Source organism: Natator depressus, chromosome 1, assembly GCF_965152275.1.
Source record: "Natator depressus isolate rNatDep1 chromosome 1, rNatDep2.hap1, whole genome shotgun sequence".
Lineage (NCBI taxonomy): Eukaryota > Metazoa > Chordata > Testudines > Cheloniidae > Natator > Natator depressus.
Genome location: NC_134234.1, coordinates 46,617,834 through 46,641,932, shown reverse-complemented (window position 1 = coordinate 46,641,932; position 24,099 = coordinate 46,617,834). Strand labels below are relative to the sequence as shown.

The 24,099-nt window shown below is 46.4% G+C and overlaps 1 protein-coding gene across 3 annotated transcripts in view; it reads left to right on the top strand.

Moving 5' to 3' along the window:
- Positions 1 to 10,633: 10,633 nt before the first annotated feature.
- Positions 10,634 to 24,099, top strand: part of SLC7A1 (solute carrier family 7 member 1) — a 51,253-nt gene continuing 37,787 nt past the window's right edge. The window contains exon 1 of one of the 3 annotated variants that reach the window (XM_074959052.1): positions 10,634 to 10,760. Coding sequence is in view for 1 of the 3 variants with exons in the window: in XM_074959032.1 (XP_074815133.1) it covers positions 12,461 to 12,515 (55 nt within the window). In the remaining 2 variants the exon portion in view is untranslated. Of the gene's footprint in view, positions 10,761 to 11,553; positions 11,958 to 12,428; positions 12,516 to 24,099 lie in introns of those variants that run through there. The other 2 variants (XM_074959042.1, XM_074959032.1) reach the window with 2 other exon arrangements.

The following is a 24,099-nucleotide window of genomic DNA, read 5'->3' as shown; positions in this document are numbered from 1 at the left end:
AAACAGACAAAGAGCAAGTGAGAGTCCAACGTTCAGAAATAAAGAGAGCAGTTTTCCAGAGACTTTTGGGCTAGGGCCAAGCCAGGGAGGGAGGGCAGGACGTTAGATTAGCCAAGGACAAGAGAGGGGAGGACTTCTGGGGGAAGATGTTTCTTAGGTCTGGCATTTTGGGGGTGAAGAGAAGGAGATTGTGTCAGCCATTGCATGCCGCATGACACCCAACAGTGTTAAGGCAGTACACGCTGGGGGAGAGGAAGACTTGCCATGGCTTAGAGATGGATGTTATGCAAATACCCCCACTCAGAGCAGTTTCTCCACCTCTCCTAGTGGATGTGGAGCACTGTGCTTTCCAGCAGAGTAAGTACTGGGTGATGAAGCTGTAGGACAGAGGTGGGCAAACTACGGACCATGGGCCACATCCGGCCCGTGGGACTGTTCTGCCCCTGAGCTCCTGGCCTGGGAGGCTAGTCCCCGGCCCCTCCCCTGCTGTTTCCCCTCCCCTGCAGCCTCAGCTCACTGCACTGCCAGCGCAATGCTCTGGGCAGCGGGGCTGCGAGCTCCTGGGGCAGCGCAGCTGCAGAGCCCGGCCTGACCTGGTGCTCTGTGCTGCACGGTGCGTGGCTGGCACCAGCCAGGCGGCGTGGCTGCCTGTCCTGGTGCAGCCGCGCCGCCAGCCACGGGTGCTCCAGGCAGCACGGGAAGGGGGCAGGGAGCGGTGGGGGGGGAGTTGGATAGAGAGCAGGGGAGTTCGGGAGGGTGGCCAGGGGTGTGGATAGGAGTCAGGGCAGTCAGAGGGCGGGGAAAAGGGGGATTGAATGGGGGCAGGGGTCCCGGGGCGGGGAGTCAGGATGGAGAGGAGGGATTGGATGGGGCAGTGGGGGGCAGTTGGGGGTTCCAGGGCAGTCAGGGAGCATGGGTGGATGGCGCAGGGGTTCCAGGGGGTGCAGTCAGGAATGAGAGGAGGGGTTGGATGGGGCAGCAGGGGGCAGTCAGGGGGCGGTCTGGGAGAAGAAGTGGTTGGATGGGGCAGGGGTCCCAGGGGGCAGTCAGGAAGGAGAGGTGGGGTTGGATGGGGCAGCAGGGGGCAGTTAGGGGGAGTGGGTCCGGGAGTGGTCAGGGGACAGGGGTGGATGGAGCAGGGGTCCCAGGGGGGCCATCAAGGGGCAAGAAGCAGGGGTGGTCGGATGGGGGCAGGGGCCGGGCCACACTTGGCTGTTTGTGGAGGCACAGCCTACCCGAACCAGCCCTCTATACAATTTCTGAAACCTGATATGACCTCAGTCCAAAACGTTTGCCCGCCCCTGCTGTAAGAGAACCAGGTGTGGGGTTGGGGTAGAGGCAGGTATCAATGCATCAGAAGTGAGTATACTCATTATTTCTGGGTGAGGGATGCGTATGCAAACTTTAAGGGCTCATCTTGGGTTTCAGACTCAGTCCTTGTGTCTACTGAGCCACGGGAGTGATGGATGATGGGGAAGCTGGGAGTGCTGCATGTCTAATCTATTAACAGTTCGCCAGTGTACATAAAGAATGCTACAGATTCTGCAAGCCTCCCTAGGAACTCTCTCATTGATGGCTGTACATTGCACATGTTTTTCAGAGTAACATTGATCCAGTATATTTCAGCCAGCAGTGAATGGATTAATGTAATGTGTGACTCAGAGCACTGGCGATTTATTTATCCAGTGTGTACGCTCTTCCATCATAGTGAGCCTCTTCCTCAGTGGATCCACCGAAAGGTGCTTCACCATCTATATGCCCTGGGCCATCAGAAGCTGGAGAGTGTGAAGTGGCATAAAGTCCTGGGTAGGTATGAAGAGGCAGTCTGGCCTCCAATACATTCTCATTCCCAGAGGGGAAAAGGGAATGCCCTGCCTGGGAGACTTAGAGGGAGGATCAAGCCCTGGGATGTGGTTTGGGATGGTAACTTGTTGGAGAAAGCTGTTAGTCTCTAAGGTGCCACAAGTACTCCTTTTCTTTTTGTGAATACAGACTAACACAGCTGCAACTCTGAAACCTGGAGAAAGCTGCTGTATCTAGTGGCTCCAAACCCAACATAATAGTATTCTCCTCTCCAGCCACCTGAGTTCTACATGCAGAAGATGACCCACAAGTGACTGCTTCTTCAGCAGTAAGTTCCCTTCTGAGAATCATAGAACATCAGGGTTGGAAGGGACCTCAGGAGGTCAATCTAGTCCAACCTCATGCTCAAAACAGGACCAATCCCCAATTTTTGCCCCAAACGGCCCCCTCAAGGATTGAACTCACAACCCTGGGTTTAGCAGGCCAATGCTCAAACCACTGTGCTATCCCTCACAGGTACCTGTAAAAGCAGGATCTGGAAACAAACGGCCCCCCCCTCAAGGATTGAACTCACAACCCTGGGTTTAGCAGGCCAATGCTCAAACCACTGTGCTATCCCTCACAGGTACCTGTAAAAGCAGGATCTGGAAACGAGGAGGCCATTCATCACTTTCTACAGGCAACTCAGCCACAAGCAGTGATGATGACATCGCCAGGATATTGACCTCACAGCTACAGCACCCTGCCGGGTGAGGATTGTGAAATTAGGCAATTCGTGATGATGTGCTTGCTTTGTGTGGTCTGTTACAGCACTTCACAGGATTAGGGGGAAGTGTACACACTGGAGGAGAGTGCCCCAGACAAGGGCTCTCTTAAGATGAGATTGCTGGTATGTGGGTCTGTCAGCACAGTGTTCAGGCACTGAATAAAAGGAGAGAGAGAGAGGATAATCACTATTTCTCTGCTTGTATTTCCAGATCTCCAGTCCTCATGATGGTATACATAGGGGTGCCCTGAAGGGCTGTTTTATCCTGGGCAGTGAGGACAGGGGTGTCCTCTGGCTGGCTTGGTGATCCATTCAAAGGAAGGAAATGAGATCTTTTGGCTCCCCTAGAATCTTAACTTAAATATTTTAAATAATGGTGTGAATGATATTTTCTCACATGTGGTTCTTGTCTGCTTGGGAAAGGAGCCTATGGAACGTAACCCTGCACCACTGGAGATTTTCAGCTGACTGCAGTGGAAGCAGGATCAAGCCCATGCTAAGTAGAATGGACAAATCACAATGCATAATTTTAGGTAGAAATTCTGACCCCATTGAAGTCAATGGGAGTTTTGCCATTGATTTCTGTGGGGCCAGGATTTCATCCTTACTCTTGAATATGTGATTGGTATTTGTCTGTTCCATCCTGAGTGAAATTTTACATGCTTGTTTTATTTCCATTTTTTTAATTGTAGTTTTTCCTAATTTGCTTTAATTGTATATCTGAAAACCTCACTAAAAATTATCAACATTCCCTAAAATAACCAAAACTGTTCTTCAGTCCAATATGTGACAAGTCTACCTATATGTACTCTGCGCTCCACTTTTTTCAACTGCAAAATGCCAATGATACATGTATTATATAGAAAATACAGCTTCCACAGTGGATCCTATCAACTTGTCCTAAAGCATTTCAAACTCTCTCTCAGCACTGCGAGGTGTGGGGCTCTTTGGACTCTTAACTCCCATCACTTCATAGCTGGGAACAAGCAATGCAGCCTTGCCCAGAACTATAATTTTTCAAGAGCAAAAGGTACAAAATATTTTTTCATTGGTAGTAATTTTTATAAAGCATGAAACGTGAACTACACAAATATTTCCCAGTAAAGTCATCACTTTATTTCCCCCCAGATAAACACAGGCATCCATCCACCACAGCCCAATAAATCTTAACTGGAGAACAAAGTCATGTTGTAAGATGATGAAGTACTCATTCAACAGGTGAAAGGATCTGATTGGGAAAGGATGGTAAAAGAACAATGTTGTTAATAATCGGGCCAGCCCAAAATAGTACCAAGATTTTAGCTCCAGTTGTTTTAAGAAAAGTTTACAGGATGACAAAAGGATGGGACTGTAGATGGTCATTTCAGGGGGGAAATAAATAAATAAATAAATCACAGTTCTAAAGTAGTACAAAAGGGTTCATATCACAATACCCCCCCCACCCCGCCCCCCAAACTGCCTTGGCTGAGCACATTCTAGGAATCTCTTTATCCTGATGAGAAAATTATGTAAATGCATAGGGCATGATTCTTCTTTTACTTCTACTGCTGTAAATATGGAGTAATTCCATGAACTTCAATGGAGGCACTCCACATTTACAGTGCTGGGAGAACAGAATTTGGCCTCCAAGGGTTAAAATCCCTTGTCGGAATTAAAGGTGTCCATTAGCTCAATTCTAGTTACATCAGCTTTTACTTACCTTTTATCTCTGGATTCTTGAACTGTTGCTGAATTCTTGCTTTCACCAAACCAGGAGCAAAGCAAAAGAAATGGAATAAACCAGAAACAGTGAAACATGAGAATATTGGTTGCAGTCAAAGCAGGAAAGATCTTTTTACTGAAATGGAAATTCCCCATCTCCAAATTATTTTCCAATAACCTTATTTGCGAGAGGTTATTTCTACAAGGGTTGCTAGCTTGGAGAGAGGTAAAATAAAAACACCTAACTCAAGAGGGCTGGAAAAGGACAAACATGGTATCTATCTTTAAAAACGGGAACAAAAAAGACCTGGGGAATTATAGACTGGTCATCCTAACTTTGATACCTGAAAAGATACTGGAACAAATTATTAAACTATCAGTTTAGGTAAACACCTAGAGGATAATAGAGCCATGCTGGCTATTCCTTATAACCCTATCAAAAACAAATCATGCCAAACCAAATTTCCTTCTTTGTCAATGGATAGTAGGGAACCAGTAGATGTGATATATCTTGATTTTAGAAAGGCTTTTGAAACATGACATTCTCATAAGCAAACTAGGGAAATGTGGGCTAGATGAAATTACTGTAAGGTGGGTCCGCAACTGGTTGAAAAATCGTACTCAAAGAGTAGTTATCAGTGGTTTGCTGTCAAACTGGGAGGGTCTGTCCTGGGTCCAATACTATTTAATATTTTCATTAATGACTTGGATAATGGAGTGGACAATATTCTTATAAAATTTTCAGAAGACACCAACCTGGGCGGGGTTGCAAGCACTTTAGAGCAGTGGCACAACCTTTCCAGACTACTGTACCCTTTTCAGGAGTCTGATTTGTCTGCATACCCTCAAGTTTCACCTCACTTAAAAACTACTTGCATACAAAATCAGACATAAAAATTAAAAAGTGTCACAGCACACTAATACTGAAAAATGGCTTCCTTTCTCATTTTTACCATATAAAAATAAATCAATTGGAATATAAATATTGTACTTACTTTTCAGTGTATAGTATACAGAGCAGTACAAACAAGTCATTGTCTATGAAAATTTAGTTTGTACTGACTTCACTAGTACTTTTTATGTAGTCTGTTGTAAAACTAGGCAATTATCTAGATGAATTGATGTACCCCCTGGTTGAGAACCACTGCTGTAGAGGATAGGATTAGAATTCAAAACAACCATGACAAATTGGAAAATTGGCTTAAAATCAACAAGATGAAATTAAAAAAAAAGATAAGTGCAAAATACTACACTTAAGAAGGAAAAAAATCAACTGCATAATTTCAAAATGGGGAACACCTAGCTAAGCTGTAGTACCACTGATAAGGATCTGAGGGGTTATAGTGGATCACAAATTGAACAGAAGTCAACAATATGTTGTAGTTATGAAAAAGGCTAATATCACTCTGTATTAACCGGGAGTGTTATATGCAAGACATGGGAGGTAATTGTTCCACCCTTCTTGGCACTGGTGAGGCCTCACATGGTTTGGGTGCCACACTTTAGGAAAGATGTGGACAAATTGGAAAGAGTCCAGAGAACCACAAAAATGATAAAAGGTTTAGAAATCCTGACCTATGAGGAAAGGTTAAAAAAACAGGGCATGTTTAATCTTGAGAAAAGGAGACTAAAGGGGGGACTTGTTAACAGTCTTCAAATATATTAAAGGCTGTTATAAAGAGGATGGGTGTTCAATTGTTCTACATGCTCACTGAAGGAAAGACAAGAAGTAATGGGCTTAATCCGCAAGGGAGATTTATTGTTAGATATTAAAAACTTTGTAACTATAAGGGTAATTAAGCTCTGGAATAGGCTTCCATGGAAGGTTATGGAACCCCCATCATTGGAAGTTTTTAAGAACTGGTTAGACAAACACCTGTCAGGGATGGTCTAGGTTTACTGGGTCCTGCTTCGAGATCCCTTCGAGCCCTACATTTCTCTGATTCTATTTCCAAGAAACAAGGGGACAGGACAAAGACAAATGAAATCAAAGGCTTATTTGATGTATTGGGTACAAGCACTCAAATATTAGGGTGTTGAGCGTGGTATAAAGGCATAGATAGATGGACTTATCTTACCTGTAACTAAAACAAATCAGTGATTCTGCTTTTAATTAAAAAGGTAGAGATGATTTAAAGTGCTGCTAGGGTGCAATTCGCCTTTCTCTCACAAAGCCTGAGTAACTGGGCTTTGTGCGGAGAACTCCAAAGGTGTAGTGGAGGGAATGGAAATCAAACCTTCAACCCATGGGCAGCCTGTGGGGATGCAATGTAGCCTCTCCACAGCTACAACTCCAGCCCACGAACTGGAAGAGGGGTGCAGCCCCTGGGCTCTTTTCAGGTTGTAGTTCCCTACCAATGGCTCTGGATCTGATACATGCATACAACAGTGGATATTGATACAGCCTTTAATGGGGTTGCAATGTATACTCCCTTGCTCTAGCCAAGATCTGTTGGCTTGTGTGCATGTTTGTGTGCATTTTCCACAGAGGCTAGGGTACTATAGCTGCTGTTGCTACTAAACTCTCCCAAATTTAGTATGGTCTGGAGTGCAAGGACTAAGGTGGGGCCTGGGCCCTGTGCAGTTGAGTGCTTTTTCAAATCCCAACCCTTGTGCCTTCTCCTCTGTTGTACTTCTGCACAGAGTTTGGCCCCATCTATCCTTTTCTCTGCAGGAAATGACTTATGTACATATGTAATAAAAATTCCAAAGCTGGTTTATAATATTGCTCCTCATTTGAGTGTCAGCAGATTTCAGGGCCTTACAAGTCAGTCTCCTAGTGGAAGATAAATCATTGTTATGGAGTCTAGGTATATTCTTAGTGCATTTTGTTTTATTTACACACTTACAGCAATCCTAGATCAAAGGTCATCACAAGAGGCAAGCAGGCAAACCCTCTTTCAGAAATCTCAGCCCCAGCAGCAATGCCTGGTTATCAGAAAGCAACTGTGTACCAAAAATTGCTCTCTCTAGTGAGAGATTAAGGCAAAGATCATATTCTCCTGGTGTTTGCCACAGCTTGCCCAAGAGCCTGCAGTGCAAAACTAACAACGCTACAGCATTTTTTCAAAGGCTGAACAGAAGAGAACTTGTAAAACTGACAGGTTTCAGAGGGGTAGCCAGGTTAGTCTCTAAGGTGCCACACGTACTCCTCGTTCTTTTTGCTGATACAGATTAACAGATTTATTTGGGCATAAGCTTTCGTGAGCTACAGCTCTCTTCATCGGATGCATGCAGTGGAAAATACAGTAGGAACACACACACACACACACACACACACACAAAAAAAGGGTGTTGCCATACCAACTCAAGGAGACTAATTAATTAAGGTGGGCTATTATCAGCAGGAGAAAAAAACTTTTTGTAGTGATAATCAGGATGGCCCATTTCAAACAGTTGACAAGAAGGTGTGAGTAACAGTAGGGGAAAAATTAGCACGGAGAAATAGTTTTTACTTTGTGTAATGACCCATCCACTCCCACTCTTTATTCAAGCCTAATTTAATGGTGTCCAGTTTGCAAATTCATTCCAGTTCTGCAGTTTCTCATTGGAGTCTGTTTTTGAAGTTTTTTTGTTGAAGAATTGCCACTTTTAGGTCTGTAATTGAGTGATCAGGGAGGTTGAAGTGTTCTCCGACTGTTTTTTGAATGTTATAATTCTTGACGTCTGATTTGTGTCCATTTATTCTTTTGCATTAAGACTTTTTTCCCCCCTACTGTTACTCACATCTTCTTGTCAACTGTTTGAAATGGGCCATCCTGATTATCACTACAAAAGTTTTTTTCTCCTGCTGATAACAGCCCACCTTAATTGATTAGTCTTGTTAGAGATGGTATGGCAACACCCATTTTTTCATGTTCTCTCTCTCTCTCTCTCATATATAGATAGATAGAGATCTATCTATCTTCCTACTGTATTTTCCACTGCATACATCTGATGAAGTGGGTTTTAGCCCACGAAAGCTTATGCCCAAATAAATTTGTTAGACTAAGGTGCCACAAGTCCTCCTCATTCTTTTTGCTGATATAGACTAACACAGCTACCACTCTGAAACCTGCAACAAAAGAGAATTTCTCAGACCATTTCTTAAAAAGTCTATATTGAGGGCTATTTTCTCAAGCCGTTGCCAACCTTACTGATGTGACCAGTCCCACTGAGTTGTGTGTGAGGAAAGTGAATTGGTCCTTTGTAACAATGATCTATATGGAGCAAAATGGACTGTAGCTTTACATACACTGGAACTCCTTTATAAAGTAGCCGAATATAAATGAAAAATCCACAGCGAGCTACTTTGCCCCCCAAGGGAAAACATCTTAACATTGTGGGATTGCAGTTTAGGAAGCACTTTAAAAGGGGAGGTGCAAGCAGGTTTCAGAATGATTTGCTCAGATAGCACTTCACAGATGGTCACTCGAGTACTTCTTCAAAGGGGGCTTTTGGGTAGTGTTCCCAAGGGAGCTGCTCCACCTGAGAGAGACAGACATGAGAAGAGAAGGTTAAAGATTTTGACAGGAAGGATTGCTTTAAATTAGTATATCATCAAAAAGGAACATTTTGCATTATGGTGCCAGAATCCCATCAGAAGCTCTGTTATCCTGTTTTATAGAACAGAACTCATGAAATTATTCAGATTTTCCTGGTATTTATTCTATATGCATTTAATGGGGCATTCCAGATTACATCAGCACCAGCAACCCAAAGCACAGAGAAGATTTTAAAGCAAGCATTATATTTTTGCTGTTTGCTTTCTGTTTGACAAAGAACTTTCAAAACAGAGATCCTCAGTTAGTGTAAATTGGCAACACAGCTCCATTGATTTCAGACAGTTTGTTTGATAAAGTGATTGGTGATGAAATTGTTCACAATGGCAACATTTTAATTATCATTAGGCTTCTGAATTAACACCGCCTGGAAATGAATGTGTACAATTCACATTTCAGAGCTACAGTTTCAGGCTCTGTGCATACAGCAAGTCCACATTCCAAGAGTTTCTTAACAGCCATAAAAGGTTAGAAATTTAATATTTTTCAGTAAAAGAAAGCTCACATTCTGCAGAAACAAATGGGAGCACCAGCGTATGGCATACCACTGAGTACAGGCTCATTCAACCACGTACCAGCTCAGTCTAATCTGTAGCCAATCATAAAAATGGCATGGTCAAATTCATAGATTCAAAGCGTTTAAGGCCAGAAGGGACCACTAGATCATCTAGTCAGACCTCCCGTATTTCACCAGTTAGTCCTGTACTAAGCCCAAACACTTGTGTGTTCACTAAAGCATAACTTTCAGAAAGGCATCAGTCTTGATCAGAAGGCATGAAGAGATGGAGAATCAATCACTTCCCTTGGTAGTTGGTCCCAACGGTTAAAAGTATTGTGCCTAATTTCTAATTTGAGTATCTGGCTTCAGCTTCCAGCTATTGGTTCTTGTTATGCCTTCCTCTGCTAGACTGAAGAGTCTTTTAATATCTGGTATTTTCTCCCCCTGAAGGTACTTAGACACTAATCAAGTCAACTGTCAATCATCTTTTCGGTAAACTAACCAGCTCCAGCTCTTTAAGTGTCTCACTGTAAGACATGCATCCGACGAAGTGGGTATTCACCCACGAAAGCTTATGCTCCAATACGTCTGTTAGTCTAGAAGGTGCCACAAAGGTCTTTGCTGCTTTTACTGTAAGGCATGTTCTTTAGCCCTCAAATCATTTTTGTGACTTTTTCCTGCACCGTCTCCAACTTTACAACATCCATTTAAAACTATGGACCCCAAAATGAACAAAGTATTCAAATATCCATCTCACCAATGCCCTTTCGAAACAAAATCTCCTACTCTCTACTCCCCGGTTTATACAGCCAAGAATTGCATTGGCCCCTTATGCCCCAGCATTGCACTGTGTCCAGTCAGTTGTTGCCAGTTGTCCATGTACCACCTCACTGCAGTTAATGGGATTGCGGACACAAAACTGAGAGCAGAATTTGGCCCCTGGAGCGGAGAACAGAAGCTGGCAGCATGCGGAAGGGAAGGGCGTGAGTGGGAGAGAATGCATGTGTGCGAGAGAGAGATAAGGTCGGGGAGCTAATATATTAGATTAACTTCTGTTGATGAGACAGACACGCTTTGGAGGGAGGAAGTGTTTGTAAGAGGGTTTTGGGGAGAGGGAGGGGGGGTTAAGTCCGTCTACAAGAGGGGACCCCCCCCCCCGCGCGCGCACTGACCGACTCAATGAAGCTGGCGCTACTTCCTCTCGCCATAGTATAAATATTGCATCATGCACCATGCCGCGTAGTAAAATGGATCCCCGCGCTGCGAGAGCGAATTAAAGCAGCCCCCGCAGCGGGAGGACACCACGTGCCCGCGGCAGGGCGAGCAAGCCCGCACCCCCGGGCGGATCACACGCGGGCACAGCAGCCGGGAGAAAGCCGCGTGGAGCCCGCACGGCCATGGCTTCTCCGCATTAGCGCCAGCCCCGCCTGTCCCCGGGGCGCGCGGCAAGGTGAGCAGCAGCAGCAGCCGCCGCGGGGCAGAGCGAGGGCAGCGCATCACACTCACCCTGCCTGTGCCCGGCTGGAAGGGCGGCTGCAGCAGCAGATGGGCCAAGCTTGTGCCAAGGGCGCTGAGACCGGCGCAGGGGCCCGAGGGAGAGAGGCGCAGTCCCCGGCCGGCGCTTTGGAGGGTGGGTGTGTGTGTGTTCAGCAGGTGCTAATAGCTGCAGGGAGGTTTGGAGGTAGCTTTGGTGGCAGATGAGTTTTCTTGGGGGGGGGGGGGCACCATCGAAGGTGGGGTTACATTTTTATCTTTAAAATGCAGGCAGTGGCCCTTCTAAACGGGCAGCCTCGCTCTCTGTGTTTCTCCAGCTCTCATCCTCGCCAGGCCGAAGAAGCCTCTCGGGGGCTCCATGAGGCGGAGACGTTATGTAATTACCTGTCCTCGCCTGCCCCCCACCCCGGCTCCCCGCGGCTGGCAGCCCGCCCTGCACATCCGGACAGCGCCGGCAGCCCACCCAGCCCGGCGAGGCGCGCACAGGCAGGCGGGGGGCGGCCCGGGCCACGCGGGCTGGATCCCTTTGTGTGCGCGGGCTGAGCCTGCGCTCACACCCCGGTGCCTGCTCCATACAGCGCTGCCCTCAGCCTTGACCGCCCAGACCCGGCCTTTACCTAGCCTCCGCGCTAACCAGCCCGATCCGGGCTTTGTTCCCAGCCCTGGCGGAGACCCTCTCCTTACTTAGCCCCACTCCTAGGCGCGCCCCCCTTCCGGCCTCCTGGTACTTTTGCGCGCAGTCTTTTCCCGGGCGGGCAGGCAGGCGGCGAGGAGCTCACAGGAGGTGAGCGGAGCTCCCACAATGCTGCTGTCTGCGAAAAGGGAGGAGGCAGGGGGCTCCCCGGTCGGCTCTTCGCAAGCCCGCCCATCCCCTTCTCTTTCATCCAGGAGGGAGGAGCCGCCGAGCCTACCACCCGGCAGGGCTGCCACGGACCGGACAGGAGGCGAGGTGTGCAGAGAGCCGGAAACTAAGCCCGTGTGCCCTGCACGTAGCCGCCCCCCTCCCGCAGCAGCACCTGCACCGTCTCTTCCTGAGGGCGCCGGCCGCGGACTGCGCCTCTCTCCCTCGGGCCCCTGCGCCGGTCTCAGCGCCCTTGGCACAAGCTTGGCCCATCTGCTGCTGCAGCCGCCCTTCCAGCCGGGCACAGGCAGGGTGAGTGTGATGCGCTGCCCTCGCTCTGCCCCGCGGCGGCTGCTGCTGCTGCTCACCTTGCCGCGCGCCCCGGGGACAGGCGGGGCTGGCGCTAATGCGGAGAAGCCATGGCCGTGCGGGCTCCACGCGGCTTTCTCCCGGCTGCTGTGCCCGCGTGTGATCCGCCCGGGGGTGCGGGCCTGCTCGCCCTGCAGCGGGCATGTGGTGTCCTCCCGCTGCGGGGGCTGCTTTAATTCGCTCTCGCAGCGCGGGGATCCATTTTACTACGCGGCATGGTGCATGATGCAATATTTATACTATGGCGAGAGGAAGTAGCGCTAGCTTCATTGAGTCGGTCAGTGCGCGCGCGGGGGGGGGTCCCTCTTGTAGACCGACTTAACCCCCCCTCCCTCTCCCCAAAACCCTCTTACAACGAGCTTCCGGGGAGCAAGATCCCTGCTCACGCCCCACATGCAGAGACAGCCGGACAGATCTACGGCTGCGTCCTGGGAACCTTGCCTTACATGGTGCTTCTGGTTGTAATGAGTCGCCGTTTATCGCCCTCTCCTCCTTGCCGAGGTAGTGCCACGCTGCTAGCTTCTCCCACCTCGCAGTGATGCTTGTAACTGGCTGTCCTGGCTTGCGGGGTGGGGCGCTGAATGAAAAGTCAGAGCTGGCGAGCTACCTGCTTGTGGGAAGGAAATGGCCTGGCATGCCTTTAGCAGAGGTAATGGCGATCCCACATTTATAGGCATCAGATCCCACGTTTATAGGCAACTAATCTCTCTTGATTAGAATAGAAAAAAGCGTCCGATGAATCCGCTCAAACCCACGTGCGAAGTCTAATAATGACTACAGTGGCCGCTATGGCCGGTGCTTTTTTCCCCCTTTTTGGGTAAGAGGTGAGGGGAAGCTGGACTTCTGAATTTGGTCAGATTCCCTTGTGACTTTTTTCAATCAATCACATTTTGTCATTGTTCACCCCCCTGTGCGAGCTGAGTGGTAGAGTAAAAGCCATTAAGCCAGGTACTGGAAAGGAGGGCCTGTGAGTACTTTCTAGTTGAATGCATGGAGAATCTGTCGCTTCTTTTTCTTGAAGTAGCTAGTTCTCTTTAGTTGCCTAACATCATTCAAGCATGATTGCAATGCCATGTTTCTTTTCTCTATCAATTGCAAGGGAAGTTTGGTAATACTGGAATTCAGCTATTTGTTGCTTAATTTTTAAAGGAACACCATCAACTTAAAAATCACACTATGTCTGACATTTTTTACCTGCTGTTGTCACAAGTAACACCTGAGATTACTATAATTGAACAAAGATTAGTGAAAATAATGTTTTTGTCTACTTAGGTAGATGCTGACACCATCACACACAAAAAAGAAGTGGATAACCTTTTGTTTGTTGGTTTGAGACCTGGGTAACTATTTTGCATACATATTCTACTCAGCTGTGTCTTTGATCAGTAATTTGAGAAAAACATTGTTTTGGCAACTCTGGAATCCTTAACCCTGCGCCGGCTGCTTTGTGCTGCTTCAGTGGGACAAAACAGACCTAAATCGGGCTTTTCTAGACCCTTGAGAATTTCCTTGCTTTGGAAAATCATCAGGTGGCATATAGCCATGGTAGTGGCACCTAAGGCTTTGTCTACACTGGAAACAGAATGACAAAACTTTTGTCGTTCAGGGGTGTGAAAAAAACCCACCCTCCCCCGAATGACAAAAGTTTTGCCGACAAAAAGCGCTGGTGTGAACAGCGCTTTGCGACAAAGCTACCGCTGCTCGTTGGGGGTAGAAGTTTTTTGTCGGCGGGAAATCTCTTTCCTGCTGACAAACAGCAGCTGCACTGCACACCTTTTAGTGGCACGGCTGCAGCGCCACAACCGCGTCGCTAAAAGGTGTGTAGAGTACACAAAGCCTAAGTCCGTACCTTCCGTCCCCCAGCATAGGGGATATGACTGAGATAAAGTCATGGACTATGTCTACACCCTGATGATTCTCACATACCAGAGTGGTCCTGTTGGAGGATCTGGGAGCTAGCCATCTTTGATTCCTCTCCTGGCTCCTTTCCCCCCCTCCCCCCTCTTTTGCTCTGAGTACCGCTTGGATGGATCATAGCATCTGGTCCTCTGTGTCCCAAGAAAAAGATATAAAAGATCAATTGAAAACCTAAGTGTATTAACCATCTGTCTGAAATGTATGCAGCAGTGAATCGGGCTTGATATGCTCATATAAATGGCTAATGCAGTGATTGAATAATGGAGAGAAAGAATCAGAAGCAAGAGACTCAACCGTGAATTTGAAAATTGGGTTCACGGACTTGTCAGTTGTAGGACTGGGTTTATTTTATGGAAGTGGGTCTTATCTTACTTGTTAAGGGGTTCCAATTAGAAATGTTAATAGTATTATGCATCTTTAAAAATAATTCTAAGTACATGGGATTTGATGGCTTTAGTAACAGAATATGGAGTCTTCCATCTCTGCATTGCTTATTAAAATCTAACCTACTATTTGGTGGCCTATGTAAAGGGGATTGAGACTGTGGTCCTTTATACTCCTTCAGTAGGGAGTTCCACAGCCTTGTGTAGGAAGCTAACCTATTCCCATGAGTTTTCCTCCTTGAGGGTTATAGTTTAATAGTTCTTGAGGAATGTCCCTGTTGCAGGAAGGCATTCTTGTTGGGAGAAATGTGGTCTGTGGGATAGACTGGGCCTTGAAGATGAAGCCTGAGACTTTGAAATTGATCGGTCTGTGGGTAGCCATTGTAGTGAGTGGATCCTCAGAGTGATGTGCTCTCAGTGGCTTTATGGCTGAGCTAATTTTCTAGAAAATCTATTTAAAGTGGTGGTTGCTAGAGGTTTTCATAGCTCTCTCTGAGCCCTGGTATTGAAGGAACCTGGCTTGCTGGTGGAGTAATACAGAAAAGATTCCTAATAAGACTTCTAGAAACTCTCTAAAAACTCCTGAAATAGTTTTTTTTTTTAACATATGTATATATACAGACTGCACAATGCTGTGGTGTGGAAAGATCTTTACTGTTCTAGTAGAACCACTAACTGATGATAGTATCCTTTTCTTCCTGCCTTATCTTCCAAGGAAATAACAAAATACAGCAACAGCTTTCATTTTCATCCCATGGTCCAAACTTTTGGTGATAACCGTAATTAACATTTTTTCCCAATAATTCATCTTGTTTTAAACTATCCAGTGTTATTTTAACCCCCCCCTTTCCTCCCCTAAAGCCTGGGATGAAACTAAAATGTTACCACTGGCTGTCATTTAAAGGCTCTAATAGTATTAACACTTATTGTATGTGTCTGACATACAGTGCCTTCAGTATCTGATTCTACATAACTGCTCTGTAGGGATGTGACGGGATGTCCAATGGGGTGGTTCTAGGAGGAAGGTATGTTGAAATATATAACTCAACAATATATCCAGATATTGGCTGAAATCTGCTGTTTTAAAATATGATGACAAAGGTGAAACAAAATTAAATGGTGTTTTCCTTGAAAAATGTGGGCGTTGATGACAATGCAAAAAAGAACACTATTTTGGTCTTAAAACATCATTTGACAAATTTTTCTCAAGGAAAATGTGTAGTTGCTTCATAAAACATCATTTGGTTGATGAGGATGTTATCTTGTTGTGGATATAAATATAGTCATCTCCGATAATATTGGGTACTAAGTGATTTCACTTATTTATATCATGGAGTTCCACATCAGTAACGTGAGAGGCCCAGTGATAATATTGTCAAAGCATGTTCTCAAAACTAAGTACAGTTGAATGAGTGACTTTTAAGGGATAGGAAGCAGGCTTTTGTCCAGACCTGACTTCCACAGAAATAACCATTGATGTAGGCAGATGTGAATGTAGATTGCTATAGAAGCAAAAAGACTGAGTAAGGTTTTATTATAGCAAAGCAGACAACGTGCAGTCTGCCAGGATTGTAAAAGGAGTTATGGAAAATCAGTTAAACTTTTTCAGAGTCCATCTCTTGTATAACTGGACTTCCGTTTTAGAATGAGTCAAAATTAACTTCCATGGTGGAGACATGATAAGACTGTAAGAACTAGATTCCCACAGGGCGAATTAGAAAGCAAAATCAAAATGCAAACAGAATAAAGTTTAATGGTGTTGTACAATGACTCTCATAATAGAAATGTAGGGCAAGAAGGGACCTCAAGAGGTCATCTAATTCTAAGCCATCTCTCAACACTGAGGAAGAATCCTCGAGCACTTTACAAACTGTGGTCCAAGTTAAGGCTCCGATAAAGGAAAAGAAGGTCACCTCAAAAGGATCAGTCTTTAGAGGTAGTATACCTGCATTATTAAGCATGCTATTGAAAGCCCCTATTATACCGTTTGGAAGGGCTCCAACTCAGTGGGCTCTCTGCTTGCTGTCTACAGTGCATAGCATAGCTAGGGGCCCACTCTGTCCAGACATGCCCCCTACAGGTCATTCTGCCCTGCCAATAATGTTAGCTGTCCATACTCTGCATGTGGGGCATGCAAGTAACCAAATTATGGCTGCTTTCTACACTGGAGCAGTGAGAGAGGAAGGAGTTCTGTGCACCCTTTTGGTCCATTCCAACACACTTACATTAGAGCAGCCATAGTTTGGTTTTATTAGAGTGGAATGGTAGCACCACTATAGTTGAGGTTGAGTCTGCCTTACTATTGAACAACTGATTTTTTAAGTGCTCTAAAATCCACATGCTTACTTGGATTTACTTGAAAATTATTGTGACAGATGGAAAGCTGAGATAAGGCAAGTGGTCCAAATGTGAGATTGTTCAAGCCAGGGGTTCCTGAGATTCAGCCCCCATAACAAATCATGTTACATCAAAATTGTATAGTTCTTGTAACTTTTTTTTGCACACACCTGGAGCTCAAACTGTGACTCTGAGCCTCCCCGAGCTGATAACACCCTCTTGGTAATTATCTTGGCTAATGTCTGACATCCACTGCCCCTTTCAGGAAGTGATATTTAAAAAGCTATTCAAAGCTTATGAAAACAGGAGAATATCAGATGTACTAATGCAGATTAAAGAATGAGACAGAGGGAGTGCTAAATATGCAATAGGGATAGAAAACAGTGAACAGCCCTTCTCCATTTCTGTCTTCTGTCAAACTGGTTGGAGGGGAGGGGGGAGGAGAGGAGGGAGTGATTATTGACCAATCTCCTCCAAGCCTGGGAGTTTGACTATTCAGTGGTTTTCTCTCTTTATCACGTGCTCACACTCAGAACCAATGTAACTCTGTATGCTGTAGTTTTCAGAGGTTCTAGTATTGGTGCAATTGATGATCTGGAAGGGTACGAGCCAGCGATGGGCAACCTCTGCTCTGGATTAGTGAAGTTTTTGGGCAGTGATACACATACAGCATCACTGAAATACAGCCAGCCTTGGGATGGAAGTCAGCAGCCATAAAGCAGGGAAGGGGTAGGAGGATTTTTAGCCAATGACAGTGGAATAAAGCCTTGTTGGAACAGAAAGTGCCATGGGATGTTCAATGACTATCCAGAGCAGCCAGGATCTCAGTAGTCAGGGTTTCATAGAAGAAACTACCCCACACACAACCCTTTCATAAACTGCATCAAATTCATCTACCGGCCTAAAAGTGAGGGGCGGAGCTAATCCTAGTGAGATTTGAATCTGTATTACACAGGGCCTACTTATTTCACACACATGTTTAGCTTACTGAGTCATCCCCTCTGCTTCCGGAATCCTGTAATTCTCTCTGGATTTTCCCCCAAACTTCTATAGTTTGAGCATACATGACACTAGAGATAAAATCATTTCAGTGCTCCTCAGTGTGGCTTTCATTTGGGCTTTGCTTACTGGTCACACACTATTTAATAATAAAGAATTGCAGAGGAAAGGAAAACTTAGTGGACCAATTATCTCACAGTCTCCTTACGCCCTCTGAGTTTCCTGATTACTATACAAGTAGAGGTCTTACGTAGAAAATTTCTGACAGAGGGACTTTAATGAGCTTTCTAAATACATTTCTAAGTACATTAACTCCCATTAAATTAGAGCAGAACATAACAAATAAATAAGATCTGTGCTTGGCTTAAAAATGCAGTGATTCAGCTGCCTGAATGCCAGTGAAGGTAACACAGCACTGCATAAAAATCAAATGTCCTGTCACCCAAAGGGCAAGGGCCTGAGACCTGATTTCCCTGTGCTTTGTGGAGTCAATTACATTTGTGCCAAGTGGGACCAAAAGGCTACCGAATCCTGGGGGCGGAGGAGGGAGCGGGACAAAGGTGGTTTTGCACTGCACCCTATGCTGGAGGTGTTGGGGGCTGGTTCAGCACTTGGTGCAGGATAGAGAAGCCTCAGGTTGTAGAAACTGGGAATAACTGGGGTGTAGAAAGGTTCCTGGCCATTCTAGGAACATCTTTGGCATGCTTCTGCACCCTGGACTTTTGTGTCACCACCCAGAGGCAGCCACACTGACTCTTCATCTGTTAGGGACGGTCCCTGTGTGAGGAGAACTCTATGAGAGGCACTTACAGGCGGTGTTGGCCACTGATAAATCTGGCCCTTGGCATGCAGGCATGGGGAAAGATGTGAAGCCTCAATCTAAAAATCAATGACACAGGAAAATCTAAAGCACTTTATTTTTTAAGTATCAGTAACATTATGTTAAACCTAATGAGAACTCACTGACTGGATTGAAACACATCAGCGGTGCATTGTGATTATTTAGACTCAAAGACTTTAAGGCCAGAAGGGACCATCATGATCATCTAGTCTGACTTCCTGCACATTGCAGGCCACAGAACCTCACCCACCCACTGCTGTAATAGCCCCATAACCTCTGGCTGAGTTACTGAAATCTTCAAATCATGATTTAAAGACTTCAAGTTACAGAGAATCCACCATTACACTGGTTTAAACCTGCAGGCGACCTGTGCCCCATGCTGCAGAGGAATGCAAAAAACCCCCAGGGTTTCTGCCAATCTGACCGGGGGGAAAATTCCTTCCCAACCCCAAATATGGTGATCAGTTAGACCCTAAGCATTTGGGCAAGACCCACCAGCCAGACACCTGAGAAAGAATTCTCTATAGTAACTCAGAGCCTCCCCATCCAGTGTTCCATTGCTGGCCATTGGAGATACTTGTTGCTCACAGTTGCAGATGGGCCACGTCGTTGTAGGCAGTCTCCTACCATGCCTTCCATTGATCAATCTCAGCCTTGAAGCAAGTTTAGTTTTTTGTCCCCACTGCTCCTCTTGGAAGGCTGTTCCAGATCTTCACTTCTCTGATGGTTAGAAACCTTCATCTAACTTCAAGCCTATTGGCGCTTAACTTAAATAACTCCTCTCCCTCCCCAGTATTTATCCCTCTGATACATGTATAGAGAGCAATCATACCTCCCCTCAGCCTTCTTTTGGTTAGGCTAAACGAGACAAGCTCTTTGAGTCTCCTCTCATAAGGTAAGTTTTCCATTCCTCGATCATCCTAGTAGCCCATCTCTGCACCTGTTCCAGTTTGAATTAATCTTTCTTGAACATGGGAGACCAGAATTGCACACAGTATTCCAGATGAGTTGGAACTGGGATGCAGCTTTTGTTATGTGTTGTGATGTGGAGAGATGATTGAAAGGCTGTGTGTGCCGTGTACCTGACTCTTGTAGAGAGATTACAAGAAATTGACAGATAAACTACATGGGGGGTAGGTGGATGGAATCCATTCCCAGTTTATGACAAGAAATAGGGCAGCGTCACAACCCCTCTGTAATTGCTACCCCAGTCCATAGGCTTTAAATACCTTAACACCCCTCCTCGGTGGTGATTTGTGGACCTGGATCTGCATGATTTCAGACACACTAACCATGACCTTGCCTTTCCTTTAATCCCCTTCTATGCTGGTCAACATGGAGTCCAGCTCCAGTTCCATAGGGTGTGCCGGGTCCTGCTGCACTCATGCTTTGCCATCACCTATTCTTCTGTTGGGTGGAACAGCAGCAGTTCAGCTGCACTGTCCGCTGTCCCTATGTTGCTGGGCGAACTTCACAGCAGCAGAAGGTTCATGTGGCTGAGATGTAGCCATGAAGAATGGACTTTCATCTTGAATGGTCCCTGGCAAGGCCACCCTATTACACTCTGAGCAACGAGGCAGGAGTTTTCAGGTGACGGGATTTGCAGAATGATGATTGCTTCCTCCATTTCTCTAAGCTCAATATGGCTAATTGTATCAATGGGCCTGACACATGTAGTTAGGGGACTAGCTGGGTTGTGCTTTATGTGGGACTTAAATGGCCTTATGAATTTCATTCTATGTGAAAGTGAATGCAGTGTGCACTTACCACAGAAGGAAGCACTTTATATACAGAAACGTCTCTGAAAAATAAGTCCTAAATAAACTCTTACTGATCTTTAAGTAAAACTAAAATAGCACGACAGTCTCTCAACCCACCCTGTAGTGCTCCTCCTTATATACCACATAAGTGCCTTTTAGAAATAGCTAAGACAGCTATTGATCATTCTTCAGGGAGGTTACCCTGTCTGGCCTGCCCCTTACATTGGCATAACAGGAATATTTGTATTCTGCCTCCTTTCATAGAGGCTTTTTATAAGTTCCTTTTATAGCATCCTCTGGGGTTTTTTGCCTGCTGGTATTATACCCTCCTTTCCTAGAGGCTTATTAGCCAGTCTAAGTTCTTCCCACACAAATTTCTTCGTGAGTTGGAGCTCACACCCTCTCTTCTACAGCTCCAACAGAACTGTCAGGTAAGCTTGTAGAAGACGCCTTTGGAACTTGCGTGCCTGGTTTCTATGACAACACTGCAATAGTAGTTCACACTTCTCCCTCACAATTGGCTAAAAGTCCAGGTTTAATCACCATCTCCCAGGAATCTTCTTGTTATAGAGGGTGCTAGTTATGACCCTATTATTAAGGTTGCCTCTTACTCTCCGTTACAGGGGTTGGCAAACTACGGCTCGTGGGCCAGATCCGGCCCCTCAGGGCTTTGGATCCGGCCCACGGGATTGCCCCCTGTGGTGCTGCAGGCCCACACCGCTCTCAGAAGTGGCCGGCGCCACATCCCTGGGGCCCGGGGGTGGGGGTGGGGGCGGAGGGCTCCATGTGTTGCCCTTGCCTCCAGGAACCACCCCCTGCAGTTCCCATTGGCTGGGAACAGGGAACCGTGGCCAATGGGAGCTTCAGGGGAGGTACCTGGAGGTGTGGCAAGGGCAGCACGTGGAGCCCTGTGCCCCCCCCCCCTTCCCAAGGGGCTGCACAGGGACGTGGTGCCAGCTGCTTCCCGGAGTGGCGTCGCGTGGGGCCAGGGCAGGCAGGCGGGGAGCCTGCCCTGGCCTCGGTGCACGCCGCTGCCACCCCGGAGCCGCTTTAGGTAAGCGGCGCCAGGCCGCAGCCCGAACCCCTCCTGCACCCCGCACCGCAACTCCTTGCCCTAAGCCCCCTGTCGCACCCTGCACCCCTCCTGCACCCAACCCCCTGCCTTGAGTTCCCTCCCGCAGCCTGCACCCCTCCTGCACCCCTGCCCTGAGCCCCCTCCTGCACTCTGCACCCCTCCTGCACCCCAAACCCCTTCCCTGAGCCCCCTCATACACCCCGCACCCCTCCTCTGCCCCAGTCCCTTGCCCTGAGGCCGTTCCTGCACACCGCACTCCCTCCCACACTCCAACCCCCTGCCCCGGCCCTTCATACAATTTCCCCACCCAGATGTGGCCCTTTGCCCAAAAAGTTTGCCCACCCCTGTTCCATTATAATCACCCGATTTCAACTGATTATAATTTTGCTAAGCTTCAGCCACTGAGGCTGAAATTTTCTATGCACGGTCTCTGCCTTAGGTTGAATTTTTGGGGAGTTTTAGCTGAAAGCTCCCCCCTCCTCCCCCCCCCCAAGGGGCAGGCTGGTTTAAAATATATGTTGACTAATTTTTGTGTCCATTTTTTTTAAAGAGCTCTTGCACCTCCAGAGGTTGGAGCAAGAACTTGAAATCTGGCAGGGATGTAGTCCTGGGATCCGAGTATTACCTTGTGCTGCTCCTGTGAAAATCTTGCTAGATATGGCCAAGTTATAAATGACAGTAAATCACCATTTTCCTATGTGCAGTAGAATATGCTAGAGGCTTGTTTCTAAAATCTCTGAATATGTTCACTGAGCATATTCCCCAGCCCCACTGAGCCTTCTGAAGCAACCACACAGACTAGAACTTTGGGGTAGGACACAGACGAAATTGATAGTCTTCTTTCTCCTAGACTGTACCCTCATTCACCACACGGTCTTAATTGATTCACTGAGCACTGGCCATCCTGTGCACTGAATGAAGCAGAGGGCCTTGTGAAAAAAATAGGGAGTGAACATGTAATTGAAGACTCTATCATACTGCATATGCTCCAGGGGGCTGAATTAAAGTTGCAATGAACAACCTGACTTTGGGACCTTAATATCATTTTTTAAACAATTTTATTCTGTATGTAGTAACAAATATGTTGTTCAGAGAAGCCCCAGTCCTGAGCCAAACTATTCTGTTCTGCATCAGGGCCGGGCTTTGAGATGCAACATACAGAGAGTCAAGTTAAAAACACGGCATTTGCTCTCCTTCTGCTTCATGCATAGTAAACACAGCACAGAAAGATGAGCAAATGGTACAACTGTTACTACAAATAATTCAGTAGCTACGAATACAGTATTCATTACATGAGAACTGATTTTACATCCACTGTTCTGTAATGTTTAACTCTATTTTACCCTCTGTAAAATGGGAAGGATAATGTTACTGACTGGCCAAGATTTTCAGTTAGGCTTCTAAATCTATATTTAGGCACCTAAATCTAAGTGGCCTGAGTTCAGGATCCTCGAGCAGCTACAAGTCCCATTGGGACTGAGGACACTTGAAAAATCACGTAGGTGCTGAGCTGTGGGTTTAGGAGTCTAACTTTAGGTTTGAAAATGGAGGCCCTAATTTTCATGGGTGCTGTGCAGATGAATTCGCTAATGCGTATAAAAGGTGCACTTTGAAGAGCTGAAGTGTTACTGACTGAGTGCTAAATTTGACCGTGACAGCGTGCTGTGTTGTATGTTGTGGTTTTCTTTTGTGTAAGACTTTTTTGTTTTGACATTTTTTGAACAACAGACCAGTGATCCTATTTCAGAGGGTCGCTTGTTATATTAGCCAGGACTCCCTTCCCACAGAGTGCTGAGCTTTCTCCACTGAAGTGAATGGGAGTTGAAGCAGCAGAGTGCCTCACAGGATCCTGCCCAGAAACAAACATGAGTGACTTTTGTATAATGTAAAATTTTAACTGAAAGTGGATCAGTCTGTGGGCGAGGCTGCCATGGCAATGGCTTTTAACGTGCCTGGGAACTGCCAAGCTGTACAGTGTTGATATTATTGATTACTAGGACGCTGTTAAAATGGCAGGTGCTTTTTACTCATGGTAGCTGGGAGCACAGGAGAGGCTGGCCTGGGGGGGTGCGGAGGAGTGAGGTAGAGGGGATGATGCAATTCAAGAGGTTCATTGCAAGTTTGGCAGTCAGTGGAGGATAGCAGCATTACTGAGAAGTGACAGCAAGGGTGTGGGGTTTGAAGAAAAATATGGTCAGAATGGTTGAAACCTGACCTTTTTAATCCCAAATTAGAAATGACTGCTCGGTATCCCTGTCATAGCGGGTGGAGGTCAAAGGGATAGTACTCACTCAGGAACCTGGAACAAAACAATAGTATCCATTGTCCATTCTCTGTATCTCTTACAAAGTGTTTCAGGAGAGTTGAGAAAAAATGGGGAAAGTCTATAGCTGTGCTGTGCTCAGTTTGTGTGCAGGGTGGGGGTGGGCAGTGCTTAATTTGTAATGAAAGAGGTCCTGGGGCTCCAGCAATTATTTTACTTTCATAACTGATGCGGCAAGCCCAGAGGTGCAGGGGCTCAGCTCTGGCAAGCCCCAGCACAAATTAAGCACTGGGGGTGGGGTCTCTGCAGCAGGGGAACTTGGGTGCATTTAGTCAGGATTGTTATGCAAACAGAATAGTGGAAAGGACCCCTACTTCCGTCCCATCATCTACCCCCTTGCACAGCCCCATTCTTTATTTCCTCTTCCCCCGGCTTTTTTTCCTACCTTCTTGTTTCTTCTTTTCTCCCCTTTATTCTGCTGTAGCTCTCTTAGTTACACCACGTTTGCTA